General features: G+C 39.2%; 1 protein-coding gene across 1 annotated transcript in view; it reads right to left on the reverse strand.

Moving 5' to 3' along the window:
* ARFGEF3 (ARFGEF family member 3) overlaps nucleotides 1-25210 on the reverse strand; it is a 79722-nt gene that overhangs the window by 45317 nt on the left and 9195 nt on the right. The window contains exons 3-5 of the mRNA XM_065733202.1: nucleotides 19087-19168; nucleotides 16207-16338; nucleotides 1323-1391 (exon numbers count right to left, since the gene is read on the reverse strand). Coding sequence (XP_065589274.1) covers nucleotides 1323-1391; nucleotides 16207-16338; nucleotides 19087-19168 — 283 coding nt within the window. The remainder of the gene's footprint in view (nucleotides 1-1322; nucleotides 1392-16206; nucleotides 16339-19086; nucleotides 19169-25210) is intronic.

Consider the following 25210-nt stretch of genomic DNA (forward strand, 5'->3'; position numbering starts at 1 on the left):
CTAAGCTGAATTAATCATCTTATGCCATGCATGTTGGAAAGTTTGCTGAGAAAAACTGCAGCAGGGAATCAATCTGTTTTCCTCTGGGTTGTTAACTTAAGGAATGCTTAGTAAAACTTAAAATATTTTGACTGGCTCTAAATACCAGTTGAGTTCAATCTTGCTGCAACCTTCACAGGTGGGCTTACAAGGACCTCCAAAAACAGCCACACCTCATGGAACTGGAAGCCTCACATAGCAAAAAGAACAAGGTATGAGTTGGACAGAACATCCATTTAAACAAAAAAACACCACCTACAAACAGTAAAAACTGAGAAGGAATTCATCCCTAAGGCTTTTCATACACAAATTTCACTTGGAGTCTACCAAGAAACACTTTAAGAACACCCTTGCTGTGGTCAGGTCTGAAATATGGCAATACTAAGAACTAATAAGTCTTTATTTTCAAAAAGAACAGTTTGCATGTACGTTGGAAGGAAAGAGATGTTATGTAAAAATTGCAAGGATGTGTATATCATCCTCATATTGCTCCACAAGCATTAGTTCTCCCCTACATTAACAACATAATTTCAGAAAATATTCCGTACATAACATAACAGTGTGTGCTATGCAGGAGGATGAAATGTTTCTGTGCACCTTCTCTAACGTGACTCAGCAGTCCAGTGGCTTGCTACACAACGTACTGAAACATTACTCATGCTAAAATGCTCACTAAGTATATCTGCATGTATGTTTTTGTGCAGACAAAGCTCCTTTAAAACTTATGACTGTTAGACAAAAATTGATTGCAAAAAAAAGGGAGACAAATGACTAGTAGCACCTAGATAACACCACACATTCAAAGATATAATAAATCCTTTACTTGGAAGTATTAGGAAAAATAAACACAAAGCCAACAGGGCATATTGTGGTACTTTTGCTGGGAAGGCATGTTATAGTCTACACATCTCTCTTCATTAAAATTCAGTACTTCTAGAGTTGCACCAGGTAAGGAATTTGCACAATACTATGTTATTAAGAACACAAGGAAGGTTTCCTATAGCAAAATGCAAAGCAAAATAAATACGAGGAGTTGTATGCTACAGCACTTCAAGTTTACTATCATCAGTCAATTTCAGGAAGTGTGCCTTCTCATGCAAGCCCACCAGCTCCGTACAACTTGCAGCCATAATTTCATACTAGACACAAAGTAGTATGAATCCTTAAGAGGACAGCTGTAATTTAGACTACTTCAGAATCATGCAGGATACGCACAGAAAACACAGTCTAGCTAGTGGGGAAACATTAAATGACTCCAACAACAGTACAACTGAGGCACTTACCTCGGCAATCTTCAACACTGAGCTCCCATTCAGCTCAAATGTGGAGGTATATGTTATACAGAGCAAGACCTTGAAACGAGAAGGAAGAAGGAAAGAAAATTTAAATTTCATCTGTTATTGCTTCCCTTCCCCATTCATGCATTTTCATCTACCTTTCTTTTCATTCTTAGAGTAAATATCAGAAGATTTTTAGCACCATGCTACTGGAATAAAGGGGTTGGCAATATCAAGGAACTTAGTTGCTTCCTCCTAAGAAGTTGCAACTCTTGGCCCCAGAAGTATAGCCCAATGGACTACTTATCAGTCTCCTACATCCGAACAAGGAAGGAAAGACAGTTCTGCCATCAATCCCAGTCTTGAAAACCAGTTGATAGCCAAAATCCACTTATACTTCATCCTCAAGCTTTTCAAGATTTATAATCAGTCCATTCATTTATTTCTGTTAGCGTGACAAATGAGGGAGGGAAAAATGTATAAAATACAAATTATTACTCAGAAGACAAAACACGTGTATTATGTGAAACCAGCCATTAATTGCTGCTTAACATGGAAAGGATTTCCAAGCCTAAGATATTTCCAGTAAGTATATTGTAGTCACTCAATAATGAGCAATAAAAGTAATTCACAGACCCCAGTTCATAAGGGAGTAAGAACTAAAAGCCCTACACCTTACTTTGAAGGGAAGGGTGGGGGAAATGTGATGCTTTCCACCATGGGATAGTATTATATGATGTTTTCACCACCTGGCAACACCCTTCCTTCCCCCTTCCTCTCTCATCTTTCTTTCCAATCCCTCCAGCACTTGGGAAATGGATAGAGCCTGATCTACTGTCCTTTCTCCTTCCAAATATAAGATTTACTCAGTGTCAGAAGTTAGTGGTATTCCTCAGGGGTCAGTGCTGGGTCTGGTCCTGTTCAACATCTTCATCAATGACCTTGATGAAGGGTTAGCAAGTTTCCTGATGATATGAAGCTGGGAGTAATGGCTGACACGCCAGAAGGCTGTGCTGCCATTCAGGGACACCTGGACAAGCTGGAGAGTTGGGCAGAGAGGAACCAGATGAGGTTTAATGAGAGCAAGTGTAGAGTCCTGCGGAAAGGATCATTAAAATTTTTGGCAACAAAACTGGTGAGGGGCCTGGAGCACAAGTCTTATGAGGAGCGGCTGAGGGAGCTGGGATTGTTTAGTCTGGAGAAGAGGAGGCTCAGAGGAGACCTTATTGCACTCTACCACTTCCTGAAGGGGGGTTGTGGTGAGGAGGGGGTAGGCCTCTTCTCCCTGATAAGTAATGACAGGACGAGAGGGAATGGCCACAAGTTGCGCCAGGGAAGATTTAGATTAGACCTCAGGAAGCATTTCTTTTCTGAAAGAGTGGTCAGGCACTGGAATGGCCTGCCTAGGGAGGTGGTTGAGGCACCATCCCTAGCGCTGTTCAAGAAGCGTTTAGATGAGGTGCTAAAGGACTTAATTTAGTAGTTGGGTAGAGATAGTGATAGGAGGATGGTTGGACTAGATGATCTTATAGGTCCTTTCCAACCTTATGAACTTATGAACTTATGAGTCTTGTACCTACTGCATGCACAGGTACAGGTTGGGGGATGATCTGCTGTAGAGGAGCTCTGAGGAGAGGGACATGGGTGTCCTAGTGGATGGCAGGCTGTCCATGAGCCAGCAGTGTGCCTTGGTAGCCAAGAAGGCCAACAAGATCCTGGGGTGCTCTAAAAAGAGCGTGGCCAGCAGGTCAAGGGAGGTGATCCTCCCCCTCTACTCTGCCCTGATGAGGCCTCACCTGGGGTATTATGTCCAGTTCTGAGCTCCCCAGTACAGAAAAAGACAGGGATCTACTCGAAAGAGTCCAGTGGAGGGCTTCAAAGATGATGAAGGGACTGGAGCACCTCTCTTTTGAGGAAAAGCTAAGAGACCTCCATCTATTCAGCTTCAAAAAAAAAAAAAGAAGACTAAGAGGGGATCCAATTCATGTCTAAGGTGCGGGAGGCAAAGGGGTGAGGCTCGACTCTTCTCAGCAGTGTGTGGTGACAGGACGAGGGCAAATGGTCACAGACTGATGAACAAGAAGTTCAACACAAATGTGGACAAGAACTTCTTCACAGTAAGGGTGACAGAGCACTGGCACAGCTGCCCAAAGAGATGGTGGAGTCTCCTCTGGAGATGTTCGAGATCCACCTGGATGCCTACCTGTGCAACCTGGGCTAGGGAGCTGCTTTGGCAGGGGGTTGGACTAAATGATCTCTAGAGGTTCCTTCCAACCCTACAATTCTGTGACTTTGCATGATTCTGTGATTATGGCCTGAAACAGCCTGAATTTCTCAAGATAAGTGTGCCAGAAAAAATACCAATTACACTAACAGCAATACATCAGTCCCTAGAACTTCCTCAGCCCCTAGGTACTACTGTTCTCTGTTTCAAAAGGAAACTCAGAACATCAGACAAGTTAGCATTACTGACTGTTAATTGTTTCCCTCATCTATTTCACGCTTCTCAGTGGAACTAGGATTTCTTCTATTTGGCTCCTTGACATCTACTGACATAACATGCTAAGGTAATCTCTAGTCTGGAATGCAAAACAAACAACTTCACTACAGCGCATCTGATTAGATTTTAGGAATTGAACAAACCAAAAAAAGGAAGTAGTGGCAAATTTGGGGAGATTATCGTCTTAATGTCCCTGTGGAGTATCGTTTTCCTGACTTTACTGTGTTAAGATTTCCACAATATGTTGGAACAATAGAAAACTGATGTAACAATTCAAAGAAGCAAGCTGGATTATCTCTGTAGATCACAACCATCTCTACAACAAAGTCTTCAAAAAGAACAACAGAAAACACCCCAAACAACTCTACCATAGTGCTGCTTAAGCAAGCTCCAGCACCTGAACCCTCATCATCACTATTTAATCTCTGGGGCAGTTCTCCTCTGCATTGTTGTTTTGTACCATAGGGGAAAAAACCTATTACTAGGAAACAAGCAACTAAATAATTTTAGGGTAATTTGAATTCTACATACAAAAGAAGCTTTGAGCATTATCTATGTGAGAGAAACGTCTGCCCACGGACGAGTGCAGCATTTTTCAGTAGGACATAACTTCCTTCACATTTTGACAGTCATTATGAAAAGCTTCTACCCACTGAAATACACGGTATCTTTACAATTTTTTTTAATATTGTTATTTTTTTTTTACTTTTTCCAGCAGAAGAACTGTAATTCACTACAAGTTATCACATGTTATCCACACTTTATTTGATTGTATTTTAATAATATAAAGAAAATATTAGTCAGAGGCTTGATCCTGTTCTTAGGAAAGATGGCTCCAAGAAAGCCATTATGTAACAGCAGATTTATATAGTTTATATATAATATCTAGCCCTGATTCTCACTCAGTCCTTGGTAAGTAGATGTTGACAGATTTGGACAAACTCTAGAGGTAATGAGAAATGGAAAGGAAATGCTACTCTTCTGAATTACAACATTTGTGCGCTATTATCTCATTTCTATATATTTAGCATTTAAGCTTTAGAGCTAAACAGTTTCTAAGCCAACTTTCTTTACAGTTTTCAAAATCACAGAAACATAGCAAGTTATCTGCCAGACTGTTTGCATATTCTTGGCTTACTTCACTTGTTACCCTCTTCCCTTACAAATTATTTCTAAGATCTGGAAAACAGTGTCTGACCATGCAAAAGTCTGCCCTCAGCTATGATTTCTATCAGCACTGCTGCAGAGCTCATTTACAGTCTTGGCAATGTTTCAGGCACTTAACTCATGTTTTCCCATTTCAATGGAACAGGATGACAGCAGGTTTTTTTCCTGAGATTACTGGATGAAAGATGGGATTAAACAAACAAACAACCCTTAATCATCCAGATCCACTACAGACACTGATCCTCTAGGCAGTACATCCCTGTGGTGGGTTAACCTTGGCTGGCCCCCAAGTGCCCAACATCCTGCTCTCATTCCCCCTCCTTATCGTGCTGGAGAGAATGTGTGATGAAAAACTCACGGCTAGGATAAAGACAGGGAGATTGCTCACCAATTACTGTCAATTAATTTAATTTATTGCAAATTAGTAACAGAGTAGGATAGTGGGGAAAAAAAAAGCCAGCAAAATTCAAACTACCTTCCCTCCTTTCTCCCTGCTCTTCTTCTTCCCAGGCTCAACCTTACTCTCAACTTTTCTACTTCCTTCCCCCAAGTAGTGTAGGGGAACAAGGAATCAAGGAATGAAGGCTGCAGTCAGTCCATAGTCCATTATCACTGCAGCTTCTTCCTGGTCACTCTGCCTCTGCTCCAAGTAGGGTCCTAACCAAAGGATGCTGTCCCTCCTGAACCCCATCCTGTGTGGGCTTTTTACAGACTGCAGCAATCCAAGCACTGCTCCAACACTGCTCACCCTTCAGGCACTGTTCCAGCATAGGTTCCCATGGCAGCAGCTCCCCCAGCCTTTCCCCACAGTAGACTCCTCTCTGCAGGCTGCAGCTCCAGCCCAGGCTCCTTCTGCAGGCCTCTCCATGGGCTGTACCTCCTTTAGGACATATCCACTGCTGCACCATGGGCTCCTCCATTGGCTGCATGGGGAGATTTCCACATGGCATCCATGGCCTGCTTCTCCATGGGCCTCTCTTGGGCTGCAAAGTGCTTCTGCTCCACTCCTGGAGCACTTCCTGCCCTCTTTCTGCACTGAACTTGGGGGCTGCAGGACTGCTTCCTCACATCTTCTCATTCCTCCCTTTCATAGCTGTTGTGCATCATTTTCTGCTTTTTCTTTCAATATGTTATCAATGAGGTGCAACCAGCATCACACACTAGCTCAGCTCAGAGCAGCAGCTGGCTCATTTTGGAACTGGCTCCTACCTAACATGGGGCAGCTGCTGGGCCCTTCACACAGAGGCCACCACTGCATTACCCTACTACCAGTGCAAATCCAATGCAATCCCACAGGCTGCTTAACTGCTCATGATACTAATTCAAGCAGTCTATATTTAAAAAGTTAAGAAAAGAGACTTCCTTACGCAATGGTGAAAACAAAACTCTTTTCACAACCACTCGTAGTGGAAGGGAAAAAAAAAAAACACTACAAAGCATTTCCTAGTACCAACTTCAGTATAAAACAAAGTGAAATCAGCTTCTGCTCTGTGTTACCATGGTAAATTCTTAATTGGTATAGACTCTAAAGCAACCTTTTGTTTTTAAAGGAGCTTAGATAACTGTAGCGATAGTTTAAAATCACACAGCCTCTAGGATGTTATAACTGGCTTGTATTATCTTGCAAACGCCTGGATAAGATCAGATTTCTGTAAATGGCTTACCCATAATGAAAACATTAATTTTAATTACTGTTGAAGCTCTGCCTGTCATAGAACAAGAAATACGATCCCCACTCCCTGGAGTCCCAGGATACCAATTGTACAAGATTGCACACACACGCAGTTTTCACAATAAGTAAGAATGAAAAAAAAGTGCTTCTAAGGGTATACTGAAAGTCAATAGACACAAAATGTCTTACAGTATTTGAACTACAATGGAATTTAACTTACATTACAATGTCTATTTTAAGGAGATCTCATACAGAGGGAACATTTCAAGTTATGAGAGCTCTAAGTGTTGCCAGCCAAGTTCCCAAGCGCTTAGTACGTTTGTAGTGAAAGGCAATTGTCACACTGAAGAGCTTATGGTAGAATCATGTGAACTCAATGAGATATGAAAGCAAGCAAGCAGGCCCCCAAGATAGCAAAGGAGGGCAAAGGTACAAAGCTTAAAAACAACTGTAATCTACAATGACCCAAGGATGCTTCATCAGTTCACTGCATTTAGGTGCCCAAGTCTGATAATGATACACCAGTGACACCATTTTACTCTTCCGGCAAAGTCCCATTAGTGAAATCCTCCGAATATCTGTTTCTTCTAGCTGGGATTCACACAGTCAATTTAGACCTCAGAGAGATGAATTTTGCAGCCACTTCTGGTCTCTCTAAGGGACTAGTGAAATAAGCCTTTCCTGACTTATTTTACTTGTAGTCTAGTAAACTTATATGCAGTATAGCATACTCTTGAATGATTCTTAAAACTTTCTCCCCACAAGAGTGAAAACAACCAGGAAACAAGGCAAGCATACTCCTGTCATTTAATGATTCAAAGTTTAAAGCAGTCATCCAGTATTTCTGCAAAACAGAACAGCAGATGTCTTTGTATTCAGCAGAGTAACTAGTAACCTGGGCACGTTGCATTCTTTGGCTCTGAATGAAAACAAGGACTGAAGAAATTAAATACATTAATGAACTTTTGCACACAGCATCATCATGCATCAGCGTACAAAATACAGCAAGTTTTTAATTATGAAGAGAAAGGAGACAGTCTACCATGAATCAGTAAACCCATGAAAGGCCTTGCTATGACCAGCAACTGGTGCTTAGCATCAGGCATAGAGCAGGGCTTCAAACAAAAGAGCTGTATCTGCTGTAGAGGAGCCTCACAAATTATTAATGGTGACATGCTGAATGCTCCCAGATGACCATGCTCATTAGTTCTCTAGATTATAAAGAACAGAACTGCTGCTGAGCACTATTTATGGTGGTATGAAACCAACTGGAACTTCTGCACACTGCTGCACCTTGTACAGCTGTGGGAAGAAAAGAAGTGTCTTAAAGCAATTGTTTAATAGATATTTAACTGACTTTCTTAATAGCTCTGACAGCAGCTTTGCCTTAGAATTGTAACACTTAAGAGAATGGAAGATTTTGGAAGAAAAAAAAAAAGGCTGACTTGCACTGCTAGGATTGTATTTCCATGCTTCATAGGTTACAATGTATTTAGGTATACCACACTACTTTATGAACTAGAAGACAGTTAAATTGAGCAAAATAAATACATAGATTAATGAAGAAATGCAAATTGAAAGATGCCAAAGTTCTAATGCTCCTTTTCTCATTAAGCGTAACATTTTAAGGAGAGATTTAAGTAGATTAGTCATGAAGTAAGTGCTTTTTGGTCTTCTCACCCAAGACGCTAGGAAACTCCCTTAAAACAGAAGAGGTAGTATTATTTATGAAGCAATAAATGGAAAAGAGGAAAGGGGGAAGTGTAAAAAAAATAAAAATAAAAAAGCAGTTAACTAGTAAAACCCAAAAGAAAGAGAACGACAGTGAGGAAGTGGAGCATCTAAAAACAAAGAAAGAAACTTAGAGCGTTGATCTGTTCCATGTGTCTATATAACAAATATTCTTAAGGCAGCCATTTTACATGCAGATGGACATAACTAATTACAGGTTTGAGTACTGTTTCCTAGCTACAGATTATGCTTGTATTAAGAAAAAGATTGCCGTATAATTGATTAGAAATTGTAAGAAAGGGAAAAGCACAAGAAAGGAAGTTAGGGACCAGTCATTCATAGCGAAAAACAAACTGCATGCACATGCAACAGCAATTTTGCTATATTTTTCTTGACATAACATGGAGCTTTTTTTCCTGCAATAGACTAGTTTGTTTAACCACTTCGCAAATTACACTGACTGCCCTAAGTATTTCTTAGATACATAAAATAAATACATTAAAGCCTCTGCTTCTCAGCTGCAATACCTTCCCAATGAACTCAGTTCCCACATACACATGAAGTTACTTGTATTCACCCACAGCCAAGAAGGAAACAAGAACTAATGTATTTCCTGGGTGGGAGATTTTGCCATTTACAAATTTTTTTGATAGGAAAGATTGCTGTGAACTTCCTTAGCTGTAGTAGCTGAAAAAGCAATAGGGAGTAACCATAGTAACCACAGTAACTAATGACTAAGCTTACACGGTAACTAACGGCTAGGCTTGACTAAGCATAAACAGTAGTAGCTATAGAAGGAAGCAAAAGAAGAAAATGTGGCGACATGGGGTTGGTAGATAAGGTAGGGACAGACCCTAAGAGGCGTAACTATGAGAGGTATCGAGAGGATATAAGGAGATGTACTGAACAATAAAAGCGGAACTTTTGCCACACCACATTGGTGCAGTTTCTTTACGTCAGGCAGCACCAGCACCATATAGTTCCCAGACTTGTCAGTGTGACAACACTTAGCCCAGATACATGGATACATGGAATACAGGCAAGGCTTCAAGAAAATTACACCAAGGGAACATCTGTGTGACAAGGTACTTCAGGACAGCCAATTTGAGCTTCCTGTTTCAAGTCACTAGATTTTTTGGTAAGAAGGTAGCCTGAAAATAACCTAATAAACAGTGCCCCACAGATCATCTTGCCTGCCAGAGCACTTTACCCAGTCCCAGACCATCTCCTGACCTGCATCCAGGAAAGAGATGATTAAAAAGCCAGATAAACTGTTTCTGTGGCTCCTTGGCACTATAATCTTCAGTAAACAGCAATGTCTGGCTGCAGAGGAAGGATGAAATGGCAATATATGCAAGTTAAAAGAGTTTCTGTACTTGGCCTTGTGATCATGTAATGTCTCTGCAGTTCACTTCCTTAACAGCTAAGTGATCCCCAAGTTCTTGGTATACATCTAAGACTAAAGTCTGCAGGAGCTTGTGCTTCCGCTTCACGCTGAACAGCTGTTAGTTACATCATGTCTTCCAGAGCTGGAGACATGCTACTTTCCACACGGCACAAGGAAATCTGCAGGTATGACTCAGACTCACTGCTTGCGCATGTGGCCTGGCACAGAACAGTTCAGTGTAAGATGGCAGAACTGTTCAAGTTACCCCATTTCTTCTTTTTAAGACAGTTTTTCTACAAAATCGGCACTCACACAAAAGGAGATGCCAGTCAAAAGCACTCCAAAATAACAAATAAACCTGCAGAGACAGCAAAATCTGTGCAGTATTTGATCACGAGCATTACTTATTTATTTGTTGCCCCTTCTGTCTTATGCTAGAGACTGACGAAAAAGTGACCACAAAGGATCAAAAACCCTGCCCTCCTACCCTTCCCTTTCTTCTGTAGCCATTATAAAGAAAGCTCAGGTATTTCAATACTGTGGATACTGCTATAATGGTCACCTAAAAATCAGGGGGAAAGGGGACTATGACTTTATAGGAATATCATAATTTTAATTATGAGTACTAGGCATTTACTACAGTCCTAATTAATTCAGGAAAGAATGAACTTATCTCAAAACACACAAAGTAAGTCACCCAGTTCATTGGAATTAACCTGGTTACTTAAAATTAAGAATTAAAAAAAAAAAAGAAAAGAAAAAGGAGAGAGAGAAGTGAACCCAAGAGAGTCTGGAATTGCAGTTGGCCTAAATTGCAACAATTAAAATTATAGAAAGGATGAGCTGAGGAGCCTCTAAGAACCCTAGCATAGCTAGATGGGACTGACTGTAGACAAGGATCCTATGTGCACAACATTATGCAGGTTTTTGCTGACTCCTCTCTTTGAGGGCGCAGACTTAACAGATCTATGAATTACAGACTGGACAAAAAAAAATCATCTATTGTCTATTGTTCATATTGGGCACCACTATCACAAGAAATAATGGTCACATTCAGGTGAAACTTTCATCTGCAAATTTTCAGCATTTTCTTTTTTTTTTTTCTTATTAATATGCATTTAAGCCAGTTCTGCATTAAAGCATGAGAATAAAGTTGAGTATTCATTTTTTACTGTATATGAAACATGTAGTTCCCTAGCTCATAAAGAGAATAGAATGCAATTTGTATTGCAAGTGATGTTGAAAAATGTTTCCAATAATGCAGTGCACAAAATATGCACAAAATATACTGAGAAGAAAAAGTTATCTGGAATCACAGAATTATTTATTAAAATGTACTGACTGACAGCACCTATTAGTAACTAGAATGCTGATTCATATTCACCATTTACCAGTCATAATTTTACTGCTTCACCAATGAACGCTTAATTTTAAATGTGCCCTGGAATCACTCTTTTTATTCCTAAATAAAGCCACGATACATACCATATCTCAAAGAGGGAGTATAGAGAACTTAGTCTATAAATACATTCTTAAATCCAAGTTGTTCAATCCAGCTCTCCTGTCCATTTGATGACACAAGTCAAGAAAAAGCAAAGCAGTTATAAATGATATTCTACTAAGCAAAAATCAAGTTGTTCGTGGAAAGATATATTTCATAAACATTACTCTTAAATCAATGGGAAGATATCCATGCTTGTGAGAGCTTATTATATTAATCAGCTCATTAACCAGTATCCAAGGTAAAGGTGCAAAATATAATTATCCAGGGAGACCAAAATTTTAGACTTGTGCTCTGTCAACATTTCAGATCAAACATTTTAGAACTATTTTTCAAACACAGTAATATTTCCTCTGTCACAAAGGGCCAAAGCAAAAACCAACCAAATAACTCCCCTTCTTTCCTCCTCAACCTAAAACCAGCATTTCAGAGGCAGAGGTATTTGAACCATTCCATCTGCACTTAGATTCTCTAATCTTCATCACAGAACTCTAATTCAGATTTCATTTCTGACTATAGCCAAAATCAAGAACTGAAGGTCCAAAAAGAGCTGTCTAGTATTATTGCTGGAGAGCTCCCAAATGTTATATTATTGCATCAGTGAAGAGGTACAGAGAGAAGATTGTTGTAACACAGCACATTAAGCAAGGGTTCATTAAATCTCATCCAAAGCTTAGAAAGAGTTTTGGCTGACTCTTCACTGAAAGCCTATGGAATAAAACCAGAAAAAATATGCTCATCAGCAAATAATACACCTAAGTCACTAACAAATACGAGTTACTGGTAATAAACTAACCTTTCCTAAAGGAAATTGCTGCTCATCGCAGGTAATAGATAAATACAGGGATTGCAAGAATCTTCCCTCAAGCAAATTTGGAAGAACAGATTCTGATTCCAGAAAATCTACAAATCTATTTCAAAAAACATCACACGTAGAGTAGCCAGATATACTGTGTAAATGAATCCTCCCAGAAATTTTAAAATGAAGCTTTAAAATGCAGCTTCTGCCTTCATACTATATTTTCCCTGCTTTGGCACCAGAGTTGTGTTCAGAGCTAAATTCTGGTTCTTCCAGTTGAAGAATTACCAAAAATCAAAGAGAGAAAATAAAAATGCTCAGCTATACATTCATTTCATTTCATTTTCCTCTGCTGATCTGGCCATATCTGATGGTGCTTTTGTCAATATTGCATGTGCTCTGGCAAACAAAGACCTAATTAAACAAAGCAGAAGTACATCAGCCATTTTAAAAACATCTGAAGCCAGAATTTAAAAGCAGCTAACCAAGAAAGAAACCAAGATCCTTTGTACCCAACAGTCATACTCAAACCCATGATATTTAACTTTGGTCAATAATTTCTCAGAAATCCTTTCAGCTGCAGACTCCTTGCTTGCTCATCTGGGGTGAAGGCCAGCAAAATGTCCCCACTCCTGAACACGAGATGTACCCTTGCCTTTCACTCAGTTATAATACAGCCCTATGTCACACTACCAAATTATTCCCACATTTGAGCCAGTCATATTGTTGGTCTAATGTAAAGGCTGAGTTACTCCTTCCCTCCCCCAAATTTTTCTATAGATCAGCAAACATATCAATAGATCACTGAGTCGCAATCAACCTATCAATGCATTACAGGAAGATCAACAACAAGGTACTGTACAACTGTGTGATTTTCCATTCCCTTGACATGGCCAGCTGAGCATAGGAAAAACACAACCAGATTCAGCATATATGAGGTTTTTGAGTGCGATAACAAAATATTATAGCAACAGCAAAGTAAATGCTAAGGTGGCCTTGCATTAGGTCCATTGTTTCTGCTGACCACACTTTCCAGACTACTTGGTCTCCTAACATTTTTTAACATGATCTAAAACACAGCCCAATTTAGTTCTCAGTGTGAAAATACTAATACATCTTTCAAAATGTATTAGAGGTACAGAGAATACGCAAGCAGCACAGTCATTGAGATACCTAAAGATACATGACGCTTTGCACTTAAATAGCATGCAAGACTCATACACCGCTAAAACCTTTCACTAGTATACAGGAAATCCAATGCAGTCAGTATGCCTGGAAGTTTCAGTCCTTTCCACTTCCTCACAGAGAAGACCAGCAACTTCTTTTGTGCACATTACTACTGTTCATATAGGAGTTGCCTGGTACTTACTAATACTAGCAGAATCCTGCAAAAAGATTAGCAAGAACTTCAAAGTAACTACTCTGGAACGTTCTCCTTTTTTTTACTCCTGAATTTCATCAGTAATAATCTTCCCTGCCTGCCCAGGATATAATTCAGCTTGTCCTCAGCCTTGCTCTCAGCACTACTGTTATGCCAATTTCTGTGAACCTCCAATGTGGTTACTCTGTGGAGCATGCTATGACACTCACTATTAAAAACAAGGAGGATCTGGTACCCAGCAATAAACTACTGAGTGCTGTTCAACTTGAGGTAGTGGCCTCAGCTACTCAGTTTCTTCAGCTCTGAATGACATCCAGCTAGTATTCCTTTCCATTTACTTACTGCAACAACTGCAGTTTTCCTACTCCATTTATACCTCTTTTTATATAATTTAATCAAATATTTAAAACAATATATAAAATAATATTTGATTAATAATAATTAATAGTCCCCAAAAGCATATCAAGGGAACTACCTGCACTTAAGCCTCCATCCTGTGTTCCTCCTTTTACTACCAATCCCAATTTGCAGTCACCTGAATGTAAAAAATTAACAGACTGCTTTCCAAGCTAATCAAATACCTTCATACTCATTTGCAACATCGATGAATGACAAAGAGCCATAAAGATAAATATACCAAACGTTTTCTATGGATAATAAGTGTGACTTTCTGGTGGATACTTGTTGGGAACAACAGGAGATATTTTGGATATGATTTCCAAAAAAAGTTTTAAAGTGATTCGGGAGCTTAGGTGCCAGCAACTTACAGAGAGATATACAGTCTTGTACTTGCATTATAGAAACTATTTTACATAATTAAAAGCTTTTGGTTGTATTGTCAGTACATGGAAGACTACTGCAACCGTAAAGCAAGTCACAAAGAACCAGACTGATATCACTGCTGACCCAGTTTCATACAAATCTCATATTTAGGAGCGTTAATATCTGCAACGCATGAAAATGTATTTGAGCTCCACTGGATAGAATAACCCAGCCTAACATGTATTTGTATGGTGACTTTACAACACTACTCGGTGACACATTTTTATCCCTAGATCAGCTGAGACAAACTGCTTGAAATCCCAAGGACTTTACCCTACTCCCAGACCTCCAATCCCAGAAACACTTGCAACTGCATCTGCAACCTTCAGGTTATAAAATGAAAAGATCTATTGCTTGAATTGGCTTTCAGTTAAGCCTCTAGAACATTAAATGCTCTGTTTAAACATTTGGTTGTCTGGTTTTCCTCAAATAATAAAAATACAAGTTTTATATTGTTCATGGGCTGTAAAGATGATTTTTACCACATACCCATTTTTACCATTCATTTATCCAGAATTTTAGGATTTATACATTAAAAATCCACTCAGTAGAATGAAGATAATGTTTCCCTTTCTCTTTTCCACAAAATTGGAAGTAAACATTGCTTTTGGTGTCAGTGGTTTGTTCATTTTGAAAAAGGTACATAAATATTTTATCTAATTATTTTGCTTATTGCATCATTGTTTCAAAGAAACAACATGAAGATCCTGAACCTGCATTACTCAGGATGCTAAACAAAAAACAAACAACAACAAAAAAAGCGAGAAGGTGCCAGCTCAGAAGTGCTGCTACTCAACCCTTCTCCTTTCTCACTGCAGACAGGAAAGAAGCGTGCTGGGTTAGAGCTGCAGATCTGAATGCCTCAAGATAAGCCAAAAGCAAAATTCTGCCTTCATAAAATGTGGAACAGACAAATGCTCATCCTCTTTCTTGCTAGGCTCAACCTTCTGCATCTTCTGGCACAGAGCGCATGCTGCAGGCAAGCAACCAGCCTCATTGTCAAGAGTACAGCTGGTACAGAGAAGTTTCAGAGCAAGTAACATATATTCTTTAGGACAAGGATGTCACACAAGAAAGAAAGAAAGAAGGACACCTAGTTCATGCACTTGGAAGTAAATGACAGTTGAGTAAGTAGATCCAAATATATTTATCAGTACTAGGTATGGTGAACACACATGAAGACTACTAGAAGAGTCTTCTTCTAACAGCAACTGCACAATAAACCTTGAAGTACAAACTTACATCCAAACACATGGTAACCTGCCACTGCTGTACTGCTTCATGTGAGCAATGCAGGTATTGGAAGTCACTATTTTCATGTCAGAACTAGCAAGTTATAATATACCAACACAATGACAGGGCAAGGAAAATTCACAGCACCTCCCATCCAAAACCATACTTCCTGGCACCTAGGCTTCCTAACACACACTCAGAAGAACGCTAAAGCATTTCTAGGGCTGAGAAAGTTCACTGAGTACACAAAAGAATAACCTCTCTTATGATTTAGTCCAGGAATATTTTGGTGCCTAGACACATCACGCACCATCATTAACATTTTGCAAAGGGAACACAAGCTAGCACTTCTCTGTTTCAAAATTTCAAAACTGCACAGCTCAATGCATGATCACTAATACCAAATTCAAACTTCCAAATCTTCAAATCGTTTACCTGTAAATTACCATGGAGTGAATTGTTTATCCTGCTTCAGACTGTATTAACAGTAGCAGTCACAGTTCTTTTAAACAATCTTCTGTTAACCCATGAAAACACTAATCAAGCAGAAATTAAAGCAACTGATGTCTGCCAACAGGAAGCATGGAATCAAATACTGCCCCCTACAGTGAAGATTTCCAAGACAACAACTGATTTGTTTGCTAATCCCAGCAGTTACATATCCTCTGCTGCAGGCAGACATGTGGGAAACACTAACCTTCATCACTTCAACCTGCAGATCTTCGTTAAGCAAAGGAGTCACTTTGACGGCATTCAGCATCTGATTAAGCAACTGCTTCTCATCTGAGTCAGTTTCCACGGATACAAACCTCTCATCAGACAGCAGCTTCTGTAGAGAGAAAACAGCAATGCACAGATTGAAGACAACACTGCCTCTGACTAATGCTGGTGTTAACTACTCTACCAAGCCTACTAAGGTGGGTACTATAGTGGCTATGTTCTATGTACAAAATTCAAAGTAACATAAGAAAGTACAGCAAAAACTGGGAAATCCACACCGTGATTAAGAAAAAGTATCTTTCAAACTAGTTGCCATTCCAGCAATGCCTTTCCCACCCTGCTTCTGGAGCGTCCAGAAGAAAGCAGTTACCAGCAACTGATGTGAGATCACAAACCATTTCAAGTAATTCCTTCTATCCCTCCAAAACAACAAAAAATAAAAAATAAGTATCTCCAAATAGGCTGGTGCCCTGACCGCAAACTAGTGCTAACAGATACTCTGCTTGGTGGGAGACAAGAAGATTCAGCTGTTTTCTAATTTTAAAAGACAAAGAACACTAAGAACAGTGGACATAACATTTCTGACCACTGATGAGACACGTTTAGTGTCATTCAAAAGCTGACATCATAAATGCTATCAAATCCTCAGAAGGAGAGTACTGCTTGCAAATGAGTGGCATAGGAACCACAAATATGGTACGCAGGAATGGATTCATTACAGACTGATTGAGCTTCAGGATAAATATTTCAGACCAATCAGATTTCCTCTATCTTGAAAAAGCCAGTATCAGAGCCAGCATCTTCCAGCAACTGCAGATGTGTGAGGCTGAGGGAATCAACATGAAAAATATTAGCGGAACTTGAGAGAATATCACTAGGTTTTTATGAAAGTCTATTTTCATGCTTGAAAGTATGACTGATAAACAGCAACACTTAACTGAGCTCTTCATGTTATGTTCTCACTCCCCTGAGCTAACCATGCCCCATTTCAAGAAGATTTCAGTTATTTCACACTTCTGCCATAAAAATCAACAAGTTTCCAAAAATAACTTCCTCTAACATTCCAGTCTCAATTTATTCACAACCAGTTCATACCCATAGGTGCTTTTTCTACCCAAATAAAACACTGTTTACCTCTGCTTTTTTTTTTTTTCCCCTAAAGGTTTGGGAGGTTTTTTGTTTGTTTGTTTAAAAATAAACATAAAATCAAACATCTCCACTTTCATTTACCAAACCTGAACAAACCAGGCTCTAATAGAATTCTACAACAAGACTGCTAATGTTTCAAATACCATAACAGCTCCAAACTATTTTCAATGCATTCTTACGAAGAACAAATAATTGAATCAGAATCACATATTAGGTAACACACCATGGGTGCCAATGGCCAGTGGAACCATTTTCTCAGAATTCTACTGGAAACCACTAGAACTGCTTTCATTGGTACCTCCTATTAGTGGCAGCTTCTTGCAATAAATGCACTCACTCAAATCTTTTTCCAGAACTGGCTCTCCTAGATGTTCCAATTGCAGAACAAAACTACCTTGTCTTAGGATCCAGGAACAAAATCTTGTTCTGTCCCTGAACACTCTTTGAACAGTTCACTTTATCCTGTACTTTCTCCATCATTTTTGTCCTGAAGCTTCCTCCCAGCTTTAAGTCTGTAGCATTACTTCAATTCTACTTCTATTTTTATGCTTACACTTTTTTTCTGGGATAGAGTTAATTTTCTTCATAGTAGACAACATGGCATTGTATTCGGTATTTGTGAATAAAACAGCATTGATAACATACCAGTGTTTAGTTATTACTGAAGAATGCTTAAACAGCACCAAGGTCTCCTCTGTCCCTTATTTTGCCCTGCCAGCAGGTAGGCTAGGGGTGAAGAAGAAGCTAGGAGGGAACACAGCCAATATAGTTGATCTCAGCTAACTAAAGCAATATTCTCTACCATATGGTGTTGAGCTAAGCAGGAAAAGCTGAGGGGAAAGAAGGAGAAAGGGAGCAGAGGAAATAACTACAGCATTTATCTTCCTGAATACTCTTAAGACAAAGACCAGAAATTTCAGTAACAATAAAGAAAGTATTTTTTTTCCTAGATAAAGCCTCATAACTACCATGTTGTGCCTCCATACAGATCACTTCCTCTAACAGAATGCCTGATATCTCACATGCAAAGTTAAGTGAATTTGAACTTGAATCCTTACACTCCCCAAACAATTTCATGTTTGTTCTTTGAGAGAGAAGTTTCTTAGTTAAAAACAGTAGCAGGCATTTCCAAATTCAGAATCATACGAGCTCCTTCCACAGCTAGCATCTCTCTAGTGATGAGAATTCACTGATACATAGCTATTTGTCCAATTAAAAGAAAGGTAAACTGTTTTAATTTTATACTGTCAAATACTCCAGTGCCTTTTTTGTTTCTATGCTGCTGTTCTCATCTGCAATTTCAAAAACATTCAAACCCAGTGATATTGAAAACAACGTGGAAAAAACTCCGCAAATAGACAATACAGCTTCAGGACTTTTTATTAACTTCGTCATCACTTCACTCTAGATTCTAAAAAATGAAGCAGCTGTAAGGTACATCTTTCTGAGGACCACACGAAGAAGACAATGTCTCCATCTCATGTTGAAAGTCAGGAACTCCCACCTATCTGCAGAACATTTCAAGCTTCTACAGAATCAACAGCCTTCACATGCACCCTGAATTCTGAACACTGTTACAGAAACATGAACATCAATGTTATATCCACCAGAAGACAGACAGATCTTCTGTAGTATTTTTTTCAAAATAAATGCCTATATTTCCTTGACACCCACTTCTTACAACATACACCCCATTCTGTATCCATACCTGCATCCCTGCTAGAGCTTGCTGGGCCAATTTCATGCTTTTCGATTCCAGAGCCAGTTGGAGAGGAAGGAGACACTTCTCCCTGAAGTAAAAATAAGAAAATAAATGTGAATGTTAACAACAGAATTAAAATAAGTGTTCAAGAGAACAGTGTTCCTGAAGGACTGTATAACTTTCAGTAAGAATTTCACAAAATATTTATCATTACCATTATATGTGCATAAATGAATGCACAAAGCACAAGGGGATTCACAGATCACTACTGATTCTTCATCTCGGCATTACAAGTATAAGTACTTCAGCTACTTGACTTCTATTTAAAATTACTGTTTCCAGAAAAGTAGTTTCAGATCCCACTTGTTATTGGTGAAGTTTTGGTCTATAATCTCCTTCACAGTACAGTGTGACCTGTGATGTTAGCTGCCCACAGCCAAAGATAGTGTAGACAAAAGCAAACATGTTTACAGATGCTTACATCTGATATAGCATGTGCAAGAATTATGATTAAGCTGTACACTGATTATTGAATAACAAATTTTGGCATGTTAAAATAAATCACTGACCCAGGTAGTAGATTAGATGCTTTTGACTCAGTGCTCAGACATTGGATTTTTCTTGTTTAGTGACCAAACCAACACCGCCTGGAGCTGTAACTTCTCTCTACATTCATTGCTCTACATTAGAGAGAGTTTGCAACATCTGGAGAACACTTAGCAACCACAGACCCTTCTATGGGAATCTTGTTCATTGGCAGGAAATACATTCCTGATCAGAGATACTTATCCCATGCCTGACTGCAGTCTCCCTGAAGATCTGCAACACTTCATTAGTTCCTGTATCATAAAGGCACCTATCTGTACTCAGAGTCTAGTTTTGCACCTGCATAACAAGATTTTCTTAATGGCAAACCATCCTGCACCAGCCCTGGAGAGTCTTAGCTCTCCAAATGTCACTAACATACTCCAAAGAGTCCCTTTGGAATCACCTGCATGAATTCATGAAGACAAGTGTGTGGAGGGCAAGAAGGAAAAGAAGTTATCTAGTAACCTGTTTTCTTATCTAAATGCAAACTACGCATGCCTGACCATATGGAGCATGCTTCTGTGTTAAAATCTCAGTGTATTCACTCACCCACTCTGTATTCTCAAAGTACAGTCAGAATGTTTGATCTCTAAGAATACCAAAATGAAGTGCTCTCCCTCTTTTACTCTTCTTTCCTGTGAGCTACCTTTGAACTGAATTCACTTCGTTTCAGTTGACCAAATGTTATCTGTCAAAAAGCATATAGAAATAAAACTGATCAACTCTCCCTAAGGATCAAATTCTGACAGATTAAAACACTTGCACTACGCCACAGTGTATAATCTGCTTCTTTTACAAGTTCTTCATTCATAACTAGTTAAGAAGTTCCAGGTTAGAGCAAAAACTGCTGCAGTTTCAGGCAATTGCCAAAGCTAATTAAATTCATGCCCTGCCACAGTCTGCCCATAACGTAATAACCTCCCTCCAAAACTGGCAGTCTACAACCTGAACTTTCTTTTTTTGTTTTGCTTTGTTTAAATAAAGCTGACGTTACCAAACACTGTCTATTTCAGCTTTGGGAAACTCAGCTTGAAACTCCTTCAGCAGATCCTGTCTACAGCAGGGACTGAATGTCCACTCCAAAAATCAACTTTATATTGGGTGGGTCCACTTGGTATTCCTCTTTCCATCCACCTGGCCCCTTAAGGAGCACAAAACTGCAGTATACTCCTTGAAATGCAGCTCTCTCCTCTTTAATGACAAATTAAAGAGTATAGTCACAGGCATGGCTCAGTTAAGCAATCTAGAAAGCATCTGTACTTGGCAAAGATCTCCTGAGACAAATCTGCAGGTCTTTCTGTGTTTCTAAGTTCTTCGTGGTTATGGGAACTTGTAAAAGACCATCTGGCATGACAACAAAAACAGCTTTTAAAATAACCCTGAATTGAACAGACTTCAAGTAGACTCTATGTGCATCTCAAAAGAGGTTTCTAAGAAAAAGCTAGTCAACTTGCTTCACTCTGAATGCTCTGAGAAATAGGAAGGCACAAAGCACAATTTTCTCACAAGATCCTCCCTGTAATGCCTCTGTAATCGCTTTAGCTAGAAATATCTTTTAAAAACCCATAGGCTTCACACGGAAAACAGCTAAAACTATGGAACACCTGAGAAACATTTTCTCAGAGTTCAGTCATCTAGATACACAGACACTGTCAAAACAACTGGTTCAGCACTTAGACAGCAACCCTTCGTCCAGTATAGAACTGAGTATCACCTATGCATCTACTGTCTACCTTGACCAGACTTGGGAATACATGTAGCAGGCGGGTAAATTGTGAAAAGCACTGCTGTGGCAAGTCTCTAAACCAAGAAGTCATCTCTAACACAAAGTAAATTTAAGTTTATCTTAAAAGTTGTCAATATAACCCTCTGGGCAAAGTCACATTTGAAATAAGTAGATCAGCAAATGCCAAAATATTAAATGCAAGTGCTATCCAAAGAGCCAAAATCACACACACGACGTACTGTACCAACTGCAGGAATGCTAAAAATTAACAGTTATTTAGAATTGCACCTCTTCAGGACAGAATATCGTATCTCTTTCAGTCTTTCTACAGTTCACTGCAACACTACGTAAATATTTGGTGGCATTACTGATACACAGAAAACTTATTTTTGTATTAAAGTGGATGAGACTAGTAGTAGAGGAGAAAGGGAATGCAGTCCTAAGTCGCTGGACTGGATCCAGTTTAGTTTCATTATAATGAAGACAGGTAGGAGTTCCTATGGCATATGTGTAGCTACTCTGCACATCAGCATGTCGCCTGCCATCTGTCGCCACATACTGTAATCAGCAGAGAACAACAAGAGCTGTTTCTTGAGATATTTCCCAAAATGAAGAGCAAAACATGACAAACAGGGATGGAAATTAGAACAGATTCAATTAGCAGAACTTCTCATCCTTGCTAAAATGTTTAATTGAAAAAAAATCTAATTAAGCTAGCTGCAGCCTCTGTTCCCATTGTATTCTGAGAAATTAAATTGCATTGTGTCATTTCCTGTTCTTGTTATACACCATCTATAAAACCTCCAGCATTTCCATGCTATAGGTACAAAAGATTTGCAGAGATATCTCACAGTGTTTGATTATCTTGACTATCTTCCACACTTCAATATGACCTGACATTCAGATGAATCACCTGCTAGTATGAGAACACAGAAGGACAAGGAAGTCAGCCCTTCAGAACAGGAGACGGTGATGATGTAAATAAACACAGTTGCTCCCTATTAAAGCGTAGCCCTTAAGAACTGTTTTCAATAAGGTTGTGCAAGGGATAATATAAACCGTAATTCAGTTTCAAAACACAATTAAGAAAGGGATTGAGGTTTTCCCTTACACCTTGTAACTGTTTTGTAATTACAGCCCGTTTTGAGTGGTCTCATGGTGTCCTGCCATGTGATCACATTGCTTACTTAAGTGTTTGCAATACTACATCAAGTTGATGATACATTCAGCTTGCATAGTGCTACACACGTAAGACATTTTATTTACATGAAGTTCTCAGAATAAACTAGTACACATTGATGGGCTTTAAAATAGGTATAAATATTTTCTGTTCATGTTACCATAGAGAAACAAGTTTCACACTAGAACACCCAAATTCACTTACTGATACACACAAGCATGTATATACATATAGGTGCATGTACCATCAAACGAGATGAGTCAGGTACAACATAGAGGGGGATGTGAACACAAAGGGGCACTTTTGATCATTCTTTACCTCTTAGCTAACATGTGCAAAGGACATGGTAAGAGATATTCCAGCAGAAGGGTTTAGAATAATGACTTTACAAGACAAGGTAGTTGCAGAGAAACAGAACAGCTTTACCAAGCTTAATGTTCCCATTAAAATCTGGTATAAAACAAGCAAGAACAAATGAGCATAGCATGAAGGCAGCCTCCTCCCTTGAAAACAAAAGAGTGCCACCCACTCTCTTCTCCTGACTCTGAAGCCCAGTAAATAAATAAGGGCTTCAATCAGTAACTATTTGCACTAACAGGCACCCCTTCATCAGAGAAAACAGCACTCTTAAGTGCAGACCTTGTAACACAGAACAGAATAAGCAGAGAGAACCAAGGACGAAGAGTCAGTCCTGCTTCTACTTAAGCCATCTGGAGTTTTGTCACTACACCTCTGCAGTGTGGAACTGAATCCCAAGAGGCCTCCCCAGGGTCAGTCAAAAAGGCTGAGATAAGGACAGGTGTGTAATCCACAACCAGTATCTTAAGAAGGGGGTCCTGCCTGAGCTACTCCACTCCACCACTGCCAGATTAACAAACTGCAGAATGAGTCATGAGAACATAAATAGCCTTTATATTCAGCACACTGGGTTAAAACGACCTTTCTAACAGTCTGAGTTTGCCATGGCTCATCAACCCACCTCTATCCCTGCAGGTCTGTCACAAGGGATGATACAACAGGCCAGTCAAAACAGACTGCCAAAAAGGTCAGAACAACACAGATGACTATTTTAAATAAGAGATCATAAAAATCTTTCTATCCTCACTGTAGCGGAAAAAGCCTTCAGTGAGAAGAGAATAATGGCTCATTAATTCAATCTCATGATGAAAATTGTAATGAAAATAGGAAAAGGCACACTTAACTCTTTCTTGTGTGGGCCTGAATTAGTCTCAGGGCTCATCTAGTATCTACTATATTGACTGAAGGGCACGGTCACTAAAAAGAAAGTTATTTGTTACCACCACATTAGTTATTTCCTTTCTCAAATGGTGTAACCATAATAGTTTTTGGAAAATGGATTAAAAGGAGATTAAAAATAAAATATCACTCTGCATTATCTCCCCCCTGAAAATTACACAGAAGAATTCAGAACCTTGGAGCTGATAGCCTCCGTTATCAGCATGCAATTTGCATTCCATAGAATAATTCACAACCCCGTCAAAGAACAGATAATGACTTGATTCACTGTTGTTGCCATTTTCTGATAAGCTGTTTGCTAAGCAGCAGAACAGTCATAGCCAGAGTCTGACATTTTTTAGTCAGAGTAACGCTGACAGTTGAGGAGAGCTTCTCTGCTTAAAATGAACAGTCACAGCACACAACACCGTTAGCCTCACTTACTCAAGCAGAAAATCTGGCCCACCACGAGAAAATAAAGGGTAAAGAAATTCTTAGAATTCTGGACATATTCACAGCTGTTACCATTAAGTACAGTAAAGAGAAACAAATACTATCCCCACACAAAAAGCATGATTCAATTTGCATTAAACTCCAGCAGCGTCAATATGAATCCATATGAACATAACAATGTATATGTATATGGACATAACAGAAGTACTGAAAACCTGGAGGACGAATGGAAAATAAACACATTTTTTCAAGCAGAAACTCTTGGTGAAAAAAAAACAAACCCATTCTAAATCCTTGTTTACACTCAAGGTATTTACTTTTTCTACTGAAATAAAATATATGGATATGCCATTTACGAAGAGTAATAGTAGTCAAGGGGTTCTCAATCCTCCACAACGCAGCAAGGCAGACCAGATGACTGCAATGGACCCTTCCATACAGATACAAGATTTTTGATAGTATTTGTAGAAATCTTAAAGCAATAGGATAAAAGACAAAAGCTGAAGCCTTCTGGTGATCCCTCCTTTTGCTTTACAAACCAAGGCATAGGGTGATCCCCACAGTGAACTGAACACATCTCAGGAGTGAAGCATGAGTTGCATATTAAAGGAAACCATGATGGAAGGGAAAAGAAAAGAGGAACAATGTCTAAACTTCATACAGCTCGTTAGCTAAAACTTTAACAATTATTCAGTCTGACATGTTGAATGAGATTATAAGTTAAAAACTAACCTTTTAATACCAATGTCTTATTATCTACGTTTTCCAGGATTAATGGATTTGTGCAAACAGCAGAAGTAAAGGTCTACTAATGGAAAAGGCAACCATAAACAATTAGATCCCCCATAAACAATTAGATCCCGCATTCAGCTGAGACAACAGAACTCATACCAACCATAGTAATTAAATAGCTCAGAACTGCTACTCAGCTAGACAGTGCTTTTAAG

Source organism: Cyrtonyx montezumae, unplaced genomic scaffold (assembly GCF_038088225.1).
Source record: "Cyrtonyx montezumae isolate F1298 unplaced genomic scaffold, pur_monq_1.0 scaffold_0, whole genome shotgun sequence".
NCBI classification, from domain to species: Eukaryota; Metazoa; Chordata; class Aves; order Galliformes; family Odontophoridae; genus Cyrtonyx; species Cyrtonyx montezumae.